This window comes from Vicugna pacos, chromosome 28, assembly GCF_048564905.1.
Source record: "Vicugna pacos chromosome 28, VicPac4, whole genome shotgun sequence".
NCBI classification, from domain to species: domain Eukaryota; kingdom Metazoa; phylum Chordata; class Mammalia; order Artiodactyla; family Camelidae; genus Vicugna; species Vicugna pacos.
Window position 1 is genome coordinate 1,533,636 of NC_133014.1, and position 12,838 is coordinate 1,546,473.

Here is a 12,838-nt window from a genome sequence, read left to right on the forward strand (position 1 = left end):
AGTGATCACTTTCCACTTTACTTTTTAGTCCATCCGTTCGTATGTTAAGAATCAAACTGCAGAAATTTTTTTTAAAGTTTCTGCCTTGAGAAAAATGGTCATTTCATAATTCTGCAAGTGGGAATGTAAAGTAATACAAACTTTCTGGAGGACAATTGAGAGCTAAGGATCAAAGATTTTTTTTTAAAGAAATATAGAATGAGGAGATATATATATATATTGCTGTGTTATTTCCAAGAGTCTCAAATTCCACAATATTAATGAAATTTTCTCCCCTGTAAAATCCCAAAAGGTAAGTTAGCAATTATAAGACTTCTCCTATATACCTACAGTATTAAAGTAAATATAGAGTTCAAATATTTCTTTAAAACCAAGAAATTCAGTACCTCATGCGGCAGAGCTCTCGTTCCCGCTCCACATTTTCAAGTTTTAACTGTGATTTTGCTTCTCTTGCTTTCAGCAGCTCTGTGTGTAGCCAGTTCACCTTATTTTCCATTTCTTTAATTTTTCCTCTAAGTAGTGCACAGTCAGATTCTTTAAGTTCTATTGATCTGAATGAATGAACTGGATCCTGAATTTTCAATAACCTATCAGAATCTGCATTAGGAAGAAAACAAAAATAGAAACAAAATACATGAATAATTTTTGTGTATAAAGGACCGCACTTTCACATTCATTCATCCATACATTGAACAAATGGATAGTGAGCATCTATAACGTGGAAGACATTCTTCTAAGCTCTGCAGATATTAAAAGAATGACAAAGTAATATTATGAACATTATGCAAATAGATTTGACAATTCAGATGAAGTGGGTAAAATTCCTTGAAAGAGAAATTACAAAAGCTCAATTAAGAAAGAACAAATAAGCTAAAAAGCCCTAGATCTTAAAAACCAAAACCAAAGACCTGACGACAAAGAAAATTCCAGTCCCAGTGGTTACACTGGTGAATTCTACCAAGTATTTTAGGAAAATTTGATACCAGTTCTACACAAATTCTCCTCAAAAAACGAAGAGGAAGAAATATGTCCTCATTCTATAAAACTGACATCACCCTGAATCCAAAACCAGACAAAGCTATTACAAGAAAGAAAACTAGTGTCATGAAAATGGAGGTAAAAATTCTAAACAAAACATTAGCGAATTAAATCCAACAATACAGGATAATTCATCGTGACCAAGTCGGGTGTATCCCAAGAATGCAGGGCTGTTTTAACACGTAGAAATCAATGTTATTCATCATATTAACAAACGAAAAAAGAAACCATATGATCATGTCAGTGGATAAAAAGAGGCACTTGCCAAACCTCAACATCTATTCCTGATAAAAACTTCCAGCAAACTAGGAACCAAGGGAACGTCTTCAATATGACAAAGATCTGTGCTAAGCCTACAGCTGACACCACATGTAATGGTGAAAAATGGAATGCTTTTCCCAGAAGGTGAGGAACCGGACAGGAATGGCTTCTCTTACTCCTTCTATTCAGCACTATACTGGAGCCAGTGCAATCAGGCAAAATAAAGCAGCAAAAGACATCTAGACGGGAAATGAGGTAAAACTGCTAATCAGCGGGGAATATGATTACATGGTGCGAGTCAGCTAACTCCAACCTGTGGGCTGGGTTGCTTGCTTCGGTAAGCAAAGTTTTACTGAAATACAGCCACATCCATTAACTTGTGTATTGTCTATGGCTACTCTCATTGCAACGGTGACAGAGCTGATTAGCTGTAACAGAGAATGTATTTATTGGCTGCAAGTCTTAAATGTGAACTATCTTTAGTAAGACAGTAGCTGAAGGAAGAACAATCTTGGCCACCTTTGGTTACGTACAAAATCTGAGAGAATCCATAAAAAGGCTACTAGAACTAATAAATGTGTTCAGTCAGGTTGGAGGGCACACAGTCAGTATACAGACATCAACTGTATTTCTATCATCAGAAACTAAAATTCAAAACATATTATTTTAAAACAAACAAACAAATAAAAATATACTACTTATAACCACACTGAAAAATAAGAAATACAGGTAAACTCATAAAAGACGGAAAGACCCAGACACTAAAAACTCTGAAATATTAGTGAGAAAATCAAGGAAGACCTATGTAAACGGAGAAATAAACTTTGTTCGGGGTTAAAAATTCCGTATTGGTAAGAAGTCAATTCCCCCCAAATTAATCTACAGATTCAACATAATCTACATCTAATTTCCAGGACACTAGCAGACTTCTTCTTCTTCTTCTTCTTCTTTTTTTTTTTTTTTACATTAACAAGCCGATTCTAAAATTCACGTGGAAAGAAGGGTAATAAAAGGAAACAAGGTGAAGCCAGAGGAGTGTGGCCTTTAACCATGGAGCTGCGAGAAGCAGTAGCTGGATTTTAAACAAGGGGGTAACAAAGATCTGAATTTTAAAAACCATCTAGTAATCATGGTTGTGGTGTAGACCAAGGTTCCAGGAGGTGGACAGCATAGAAGAAAGTCCTGAGGTGATTTCAGTGTTCTAAGAGGGAAGTAATGATAACCTGACCTTGGGTGAAGGCACAGGAGCAGCAGAGTCAACAGAAAGCACAGGGAGTGGGAATGGTCACAGCCCCTGGCTGGCAGCGCACAACACGTCTGATTCTGCTTCAACACAGAGCAGGTTGCTGACACGCAGCGGACTGTAATGTAGCCGTGCTCCCTGGGGCAGTACTAGGTGGGCACACGTTATTTACCACGAGATACTTAAAAAGGCTGTGCAGTCATACGGGGGTCCTACCTTTACTCTCCGGGCCAAGTTGTTCGATTAGCCTCAGGGTATTCTTATAATTAGGGAAGAGCGACTCACAATCCTTGGAAGCTGTTTCCAGTGACAGAGTTAAGCCATCGAGGCCATCCACAGAATTAATCTGCTCTTTGACCTACAAATAAATAATGCTATTTCACAGTGTCTCCAACATAGTTATAAAACATGCTCAGTGTACAGAGGTGATAGATACCCATCTTTTTATGAGAGCAAAAACACAGACACTTCTCGAAAGAACCGATTTTTCTCAAAAGGCTAACTTAATCTATAGTGTTTCTAAATTATTTTTAAGTAAATGTCTCTACAGCAACGGAGGATTTTCTGTTTTTCCACTCTATCTTTTATAAATTTTTTTACTACAGGAAAATACTTTTATAATTAGTATTTTACTCTACCTGGTCCTTTTTAGCAGACGTTTTCTTTGAAGACCTGAAAAAAGAAAAAAGCACTTCATTTAAGCCAAATACTAAATATTGAAAATACAAGAAATATGTACCTCTATTATTTTTTATATAAAGTCTTTGCATTGATAATTAATTTTCAATAAAAGAGATTAAATGAAACAGTAACATTAAAGGACAAAGAAAGTATATCAATTATATTATTAACAAAGTATTAAATTTAGATCAAGCGGACAAGCAAAGGAAAAGGAAGAACTAACATTACTTGTATTATTTGATAGGAAAAAATATACCAGGATTCTCTTGTTGTTGTCTTTTTTAATAAAAACTGGCTTTTATGACAATAAAACCCATTTGGAAAGTATTACTTAAGTCCTTATATGAAAGAAACCCTTTCTAATAATCATATTAGCTTTTTTGAGGACTTAGTGTGCAACTGCTGTGCATCATTATCAGCACTTTACATGTCTTAAAGACATTTTAATCCTCACAACAATCCTGGGAGGTAGGTAATACATTAGGTACTTTACCCAGGAAGAAAATGAGGCAGAGAAAAGCCAAGTCACTTGTCGAAGCCCCTATGTCTGCCCAGAATTCCAACCCAGGCAATCTGGCTTCAATACTTGCATTTCACAATATGCGAAGAAAGTAATATTTATTTTTAAGTATGTTTAACTAATGGAGTAAATGACTCTCTATTATTATTCCGTATCTAGGTATAATTATAAATAATAATTTCTGGGGCATATGTCCAGAAGGAACCCTACTTCAAAATGACACCTGCACCCCAATGTTCACAGCAGCACTATTTACAATAGCCAAGACATGGAGACAGCCTAAATGTTCTTCAACAGGGGACTGGATAAAGAAGATGTGGTATATTTATGCAACGGAATACTATTCAGCCGTAAGAACCGACAACCTAACGCCATTTGTAGCAACGTGGATGCTCCTGGAGCATGTCATTCTAAGTGAAGTAAGCCAGAAAGAGAAAGAAAAAACCATATGAGATCACGCATACGTGGAATCTAAAAACAAAAAGAAAGCAAAACAAATACAGAACAGAAACAGACTTATAGACATAGAATACAAACTTGTGGTTGCCAAGGGGGCAGAGGGTGGGAAGGGACAGACTGGGATTTCAAAAAGTAGAATACATAAACAAGATTATACTGTATAGCACAGGGAAATATATATAAGATCTTATGGTAGCTCACAGCAAAAAAGAAAATGTGACAATGAATATATGTTCACGTATAACTGAAAAATTGTGCTCTACGTTGGAATTTGACACAACATTGCAAGACGACTATGACTCAAGAAAAAACTGTTAAAATAATAATAATTTCTGAATCTTAACACCTATTTTTTCAAAATAAAAAGACTTTAGACCTAGGCAATCCTGGAAATCTACTTTTAATAAAGATTTGCTTTTGCTAAAGACATTACTCAGCAGGCGTTCATTATCCATTCAGCTGTTTGTTCATGCATTTGACATGTCCTTATGGAGCATGATGGCTTTTTTAATTTAGAACTTAGTAATCCAAAAGTAATCATCTGTGATAGATTGTTAATAGTTTATTATTCTATTGTATATAAACAAAACCTTCCCGTTCTTCCTAGAATCTAAACAGATACTGTTAATATAATCTGGTATTTTACAATAGCATACAAAAACCACAGCCACTCATGATGATACTGTCAAGGACACTATAAAGTCTAGAGTCATCAAGGAATGATTAAACCCTATTCAGTATGGCCTAAGTGTTTGTATAGTTATTATGAGTATACAATTTTTAACAATCTATGGACAATGGTGTAACTTTAAAGTCATTATCTGAATATGTTCAATTGTATAAGAATATTATGCTTCAGAACTAATGAGTAAGACCTTACAACAAAACTATACACGAATAGAAGCTTACTACTCTATTTTAAAGATAACACAGTACAATCAATACACTTTCTAATACCAGAAATGCAAACAAGATGAAATTGAAAAACACGTCTTCTATGGAATCACATCCAACAGCACACAGACGTGCTCTACAAACTACCATGTCATCATTAAAAAAAGAAAGGGAACCCCCACGAGCCCCACGTTCCCCTTCAGTTATCGCCCAGTCCTCTCCTGCCTTCCCAGGGAATGTCCTCTGAGGGGCTGTTCACACTGACTCACTGCAGCCCGGCTTCCATGGGGATGTTTTATTGAAACTACTTTTGGTCAAAGGCACTTGTCCCCATCTTAACCTTCCGGCAGAGTTCCTCCGATACAGTTGAGGATTCTCTTGCCCTGGCCTTTGCGCTATATGCTGCGGTTCTATTTCCAGAGAAGGTAATCACCGCTAATAAGTCTTCACCTAGAAATAAAGAATTTGTAGGTTTTACCTGCCACAACCTTGATCTCCTTCACTTAAACTGCTGTTGCCATTCACGTGTAGGAGACCACCAGACAGCGAGGCAGTCTTCTCAAATACACACGAAGTCACAGATGCTTTTAATGTCTGTTTTCCGCTTTCATTCTTCTTTACTTCTGTCATATACAAGCCAGGACAGCTACTGTAAAACAATCCATAAGAAAGCCAAGTTTTATAAACTAATTCTACTGATATTTTAAAAACCAACAATTTTTGTAAAATTCCAACTCCTACCTATCTTCAATCATTTATGAATTCACAAAATGGTTATCAAGTGCCAACCATACGCAAGGAAACACAAATTCTTGCTTCAAAGACAGATACACAATTACGATACACTGTGATACGCAAGAGCTGACATGTAGCAGCTGAAGTGAGCATAAGGGAAGGCTTTAAAGAAGAGGGAAAATAAACAGGAGGTCATGAGCAGAAGAGACAGAAGGAAATTATTCTACTTAAGAGATTAGAATGTGAGCACAAAGATTAGGCACGTGGCATTTAGGTGTGCCCTGGGAACCTGGAAGGAAGAGTACAAAATACATGGAAGCAAGTAGAGATGAGTCTGGAAAGAAATTCTGAACAATATCTAGGAAAATAATACTTACCTACTGTTGAATACTGATTTAGGCTTACCTATCAGAATTTCCTTTCTGCAGAGCAGGAAACTGCTGGTCATCAGTTTTTCCCCTCTTCCTCTGCTGAGTCAATCCTTTGTAATAACTGCCATCACACATGGTTTCTGATCCTTTCAGTTCACTACTTTTGTTCCTGTTCTCTTGTACTTCAACCTTTAGTGAAAGTTTGATACAAAAGGTAATTATGATTTCATTCATTATAAAGACTTTTTTCATTCATTTTATCACTTGACTCAGAGTTTGCCCTGATTTCAATGATTAAAATATTTTTGTGCTTATTTTAATTTTATCATTTCAAGTCATTGAAATGTTTGTCAATTCTGCTTCTTTCTCTTTGAGGAAAAGAAACAGAATTTCCAAAATTTCAAAAAGGACTTTCCGAGTGTTGTGCTCTTACATCCACTCTTCCCTAGGTGAATGACAGAGACAAAGAAATAAAAAGACAAAGGCATAAAATTTGTCCTCTCCTGTCTTTACCACCTAGATTTTGTGTTAAACAGCCAGATTTAGAAGATGTCACACCTTGGTGCTTCAGTAACAGAAAGGAAACATTCTGCTTTCTGTGCTAAAGCTATCCTTTCCCCACTACTTTTTAGAATTCTTGTTTCATTTGGATCCTGGGGTATCAAAAAAGTGGTGTTTAATAAAATATATAAACCCAAGTTTACCGAAAGGAGCAGAGTGAAACTGATGGATTCCCAGTAAGTGTGGAATTCTGCAAAAGGAATAATGCTTCCCAATTTCACATTCAATAACCAAGACCATTTTATAGCTCGATGGCATAGGAGTAATGAATGATCTACTTTAGCCCCACTGTTTACTGATAATGAGAACACAACCAAGAAAGGTTAAGCAATTTGTCCAAATTCCCTAAAGCAGTATTCCCCAGCATTTTACGGTGTCAAAAGAGATGATACAATTCTGTAACACTGAATCGAATAAGCTACCAAATAAATTCATCAAGTTGATCAGGTAAGTTAAAAGTGTGATTTTGGCAAAGTTGGGGGCAGGGCTCATCTCCTTTTTCTATTAAAGGAGAACACCTTCAGATTTCTATCTTTAACATTCTTTGCACCTCACACAAAAGAACACACACATTTTAAAAATCTATTACTAGAAGTAAAAAAAAAAAATCATTCAGTGCATCTCAAAACTCAAGTTTTCTCCTTTGGCGATAAATACTGAATTTTTTTTTTTGCTGAGGGTTCATACTACCTGTATGGTAAAATCATACATGTCAAAACTTACTTACTACATTTTATTACATAATACAATGTAAGTGTCTGACTCAACAGAAACACCCGAAAGTGTTGATTCAAGAATATGTGGGAGCACATGTATTTGTTCTTAAGAATATGTCAAAGTGGCCATGATGGAATTCTGAGTGTTCAGTGATCAGTAAGACAGATAAGCCCGCACTCACTAAAGCACAACACACAGATCAGTTTAGTGGGAGTGTGTGCTCATATCCCTTCTCTCAGTCACTGCTTTCTTCCCATTCTATGGAAGTGCAACTTACATTGAAGCCAATACATTAAAACAAAAAAACAAAACCCTTGAGCTTATTATATCTCCTAAGCCATTTCACTCGCGTTTATTCTGGCTCAGGTCACGTGGCACACACAGCTGAATTACTTTCCCACTTCATACGAAAGACTGGCACAGAGACTTAGGTTGATTAAAGAACAAAACCCAGGGAAATACTTCCCTGAGTTCCTGTTATTTAGATGGCAGAAATAGTCTTGTTTCTACACGATTACATATTTAGATGACACAGGCTATTTTCATAAGTGGAAAATCAGATCAAACATGGATCAGAGTGGAAGAGATTATTGATAAAGAGAAAAAACAGAGTAGCAGCAAAGGAATCTCTACCTCTTTCTGAAGCTGAATTTTCTTTTTCCAAAGCCAGGAATTCTACTTGTAACATGCCTACCTCATTCTTAAACCTTTGCATATCTTGGTGTAAATCTTTTAGATATACTTTGGATGTTCTGTTACCATTTGATGGAGAAGAACTCACATTTCCTAATTCAGGGTCCATGATTTTAGAGTTATCAGCACCGCTGTTATCTGCAAGCAATGGCTTCTGGAGCTGGTCTTGAGTTCGTTTGGTTTTCTTATAAGTATTTGAAACAGCAGACATATCGTGACTTTTTATTTGAATCGTGTGTTTCACCTCACTGGAGCGGGCAAGCCACAAACCAAAAAAGGCTTTCAGGACCACTTACCTGAGGTGCACGGCCAATGTCTGATTTCCAGTGAGTATTTTGGTTCCTTCTTTGTATTCTTTTTGTACCAAATTCTTGGTCTTCTTTCACTTTAAAGGGAACTCGGCTCCTTACTTCATTTTCTCTATCATGATAAAAACTCTCCTCATTTTTGTTAAAAACATCTTCGGTGTCTGGTTTATCATTTTCATCTAACTTCTTTTCATTTAAATAAAGTTTTGAAGATGGCTGGCAACCATACTCTGTTGACTCAGACTTGGAATAAGATGGAAAAACTTTTTCAAGACTGGGCTCTTTGTGTTCAGAGAATGCCTGGAATCCTACAGAGACAGAGGCTCCAGGTGCATCTTTTTCCCCACTATCAAATATATTATCTGTCATATTGGAAGGTAGTTCCTTTAAATTACCATGTAGTTCAGGGTTGTCACGTGGTGACCCTCCCTTACGATGAAAAATAATTTTGCATTTTCCAAGGACTTTACTGATTTTCTGACTTGACTTCTTTGTGATAACTTCTGAAGTATTTTTCCAGAACAATTTGCCTTGTTTGACCCACATGCCCTCATGCTTCTCCACACAAGAAAGTTTTGAAGATACAGGTATGTCCTTTCTGTCATGTTCCATATTCATTTCTGGTTCTCTAGGCATTTTTTGCAGATGCGCAAGTGAAAGATTAATCTGCTTGATTTGATCTTCAGATTTCTTTTCTTTCACAGTACATGCTTGTAAAACACATTTATCCTTAAGTAGTCAAGTATGGATAAAGAAAAATTAGAAAATAATTAAAATTTAACAAACCAATCTATGTTTGGCTACTCACAAACTAAGAAGTGAAACGTAACTTGCCTTAGCCTTGAAATAGGAGTAAAACGGGAACTCAGAAACCTAACTTTGTCACTGCTTGTTTGAACTAAACAATTCACACATGTTAAATCTACCAAGAATTAGAGGAGATTAGATTTTTAACGTTACAAAGATTTCCTCACTAAAAAATATTTCACCTCTCATACCTTAAATAGTGAGCCCCTCCAGTGCATGTAAAGATTTTTTTTTTTTAAAGGACTAGTAACTGGAGAATAAGCAAACTGTAAACTATTAGGTGCCAAAATCAATTAACATCAATCAGAAAGAGGAACAAATTCCTGAATTTTAATGCAAACGATATACTATCATAGTGATTTATCTCAATATGTATTCTCTGCATCCACCGAGTTATATTACACTCTAACATTCGCTAGTGAGAGTGAGTAAAAGAATTTTTAATAATACTTACTGATTTCCTACCCTGAAATGAAATAAGTTAGAAAGTTTTTGTTTGTTCCCTAACAGCAAAGGTCCAATCCTGGAAGGTTTGCTTCTCTTACTAGGCAGTTGGGTTGACTCTATGACCCCTATTCTCTCCCTGATTGCAGATTCTGAAATCGATTACATAGAGATCACAAGACAGAAGAAATCTTTCATCTTGGCATTAATGACTTGCAATTTGAAACTGCAAATTTTGGACCACTGGGAATGACTGTTCCTTACATGAGACTAACTTGGTGGCCATCACTGCTATGTTATTTACAATTTCAACTGTTTCATCACATGATTTAATATTTGATATCACCTTCTTTACTATCATGTGAGGAAGTTATAAGAATGGAAGAAGTAAACAATATTCAGGAAGGATTTCTGCCTCAATTCCAAGGATAAAGTTTAACTATAAATCATTATAGATCCTAACAATACGTTAAGTTTTGTAATTAGATAAAATGCTATTAAAAACTAAATATTAAATAATTATTTATTGACTTTAAAAGCCTAGTTTGAAAGGCAATTTCTTTTGAACTGTGTTATTAAAGCACAGAAAACGGTATTAAACAAGAAATTTAAATTTACATTTTCACATACCTGTGAGTGGTTATGTTGACTTCCATCAAGTCTTTCTTGCTCTTCCTCAGGTGTCCTTTCTAAGTCTAGGTCTGCTGAAAAATGAATACGCTTAGTTAAAATTCACTACTTAGAACAGCTAGATAAAAGGCATCCTCTTTATAAAAACATAAAACACATTTCATCAATTGACAGTTTAAATTAAGCTTAATCTTTAGCTGGATAGTTACTTCTTTAAGAAATACTTCTAATTATCTAAAACTTCAACAAACTATTTGGGAAATACTCGATGTTACCAGATTAAAGGCATACAAACATCTCAAAGTTCCACTCACAGACTGATTCACCAGACATGAACAAAACAAAGAGAAATAAAACCAAATTTAAAAATACAGTAGAAATATACAAAGTCACAATAGACCCTACTCTCCTAACAGTACCTTTTTAACCACATACCAAGCTTCAAGAGCAATGTTATTCATGGTTTCCAAAATTACTGTTACTTTTTATGCTTTTATCTTTCCTTAATCTGAAACGTTTCCCTCTACTGTTCTGACAAGTTCCTTTTCCTCTTTGAAGACTCAGCCTGCTCTGTGAAGTCCTCCTTGATTGCAGCTGTCTTTCTGCAGAGACACAGGGATCTCTTTCCTTGGATTTACCTTGGTACTTCACAGACTTTTCTAGTGTGTCTTCACCAGCTGAACTGTAAACTATTTCTTTACATGTCTATCCTCTTTGCTCCTATGCTGCAGAGGACAAACTCTTAAAAGTATCTTGTATAAACAGTACTTATTAGAAAAACTTTGAGTTTATAGCTTGTAGTCACTACTATAGGAGATAGCTGAGAATCTTTTGTAAATACGACATTAATTCTACAGGTAAGGGAAGAAAGGATAAAACTATAGGAGCAGAAAAAATACTGTATGACTTACTACTACAGCTCTGATTATATCACTCATTAAGGCACTAAATTAATTGGTATATAAAGCAGAACACATATTAGATGTGGTTAATCAACAGAATGGCTATCCTAGAAGAATTAGACTTGATATTCCATATATTATTTTTAAGTGATAAAGCACTCCTTAAAAACCAGTATCCTTTTCGCCCTGTCAATCCATTGAAAATAATAAAACAAGCTGATATACTACGTGGACACAGTTAAGAAGGAGGTCCTGTGTAGCAAATTCCCAATGACTGCCACTACCGCCGGGAGAGCCACTTCTAAAATACAGAAAGGCAGAGAATATACCAGAAATATTTTGGTATTCAGTTGCATAGGTGCTTTTTCAGTTACACTGAATATAGCTGTAACTAGCATTTATAAATTCAGAACTAGATAAAAATAAAGCTAAGAAACCGTATTTTCAGAAGGGAATCTTTGGATGTCCACCTAGGTTTTCCAACTAGTCACAGAGCTCTAGACATCACTCTCCTACCTGCTCTCAGGAGCGTGCTAAATACTACTCTGAACGAACTTACTTTCTCCTAATTCTCTTTGCTATTTAATATGTTGCTCTGGTCAGAGGATGAATGTAAATGTCATGCCAAAAGGTACTGTCTGGTTGTAGGCTGCATAAAAGGAGTAAACACAAAGGCGATCCTGCCACAAAGGGATTTCTGCAAAGTCAGAGCATGGTGAAGCCACGCACAGGTAGACCACGGCTAGTTCTCTATGCTGCTTTATTACCTTCTTTGCTGCTTCTGTTCTCTGGCAGCTGTGATTCACACACGCCACGGAGCGCTGCATTTTCTGACAGAGACACGGCTTCAATAGTCATCCGGTCTTTACCTACTAGGGCCGTCTGCCTCAGTTCTGTGGGTGCTGACTGGTTTGTGGTCACTGATTGTGATACCAAAGAACATTTATCAAGTTTCAAATGCTCGGCTCTTTGACCAGCCTCATTATTGAGGCTCAAACAAGTAGAATCCCAGTCTGAAGGAACTGAAAACAAAGGTTCCACTTATTAGAATGTGAGTAACAACACAAACTTGACTAACTTGTACGAATTCTCTTTCCAGAGCAGCAGCCCCACGTCCTCCTCTTCCCCCAAACACACTGCTCCTTCCCGGCTGTTTGTACTTTAAATGTCATTGCTGTTCACATAGGGAACCACTGTCTCTCTTTTTTCTACTTTTAATTTCCTGGTATTACTTATTTGGACTCACTCATCACTCTCTATAAAACAGTCTATATTCCATAAGACCTTTATGAATAATTATGATTCTTCTTCATATGAATTTTTTCATTCACAAAATGTATGTCTAACCAGCCACTTACTAGACGTTTAAATATGCATGACAGTATTGTGTCCTAGAGACATGGGCTTTAAGAAAAATTTACTGAATGGTACTACTTACATTACAGTGAGACAGTCTTTCCTCAATGTACCAATATCTTCAGAATTCTTACCTTAAGCCTTGGATAAACATCATAAATTTATATAAGAAAGGATAGCCTTGAGTGACTTATTTTTTCCATATAAAAATAGGATAA

The 12,838-nt window shown here is 36.1% G+C and overlaps 1 protein-coding gene across 1 annotated transcript in view; it reads right to left on the bottom strand.

Moving 5' to 3' along the window:
- LOC102527463 (coiled-coil domain-containing protein 144A-like) overlaps positions 1 to 12,838 on the bottom strand; it is a 192,131-nt gene that overhangs the window by 32,952 nt on the left and 146,341 nt on the right. Inside the window, 9 exon segments of the mRNA XM_072951579.1 lie at positions 224 to 275; positions 387 to 597; positions 2,759 to 2,900; positions 3,181 to 3,214; positions 5,575 to 5,745; positions 6,237 to 6,391; positions 8,470 to 9,210; positions 10,363 to 10,436; positions 12,032 to 12,286. Of these exon segments, the coding sequence (XP_072807680.1) occupies positions 224 to 275; positions 387 to 597; positions 2,759 to 2,900; positions 3,181 to 3,214; positions 5,575 to 5,745; positions 6,237 to 6,391; positions 8,470 to 9,210; positions 10,363 to 10,436; positions 12,032 to 12,286 (1,835 nt within the window).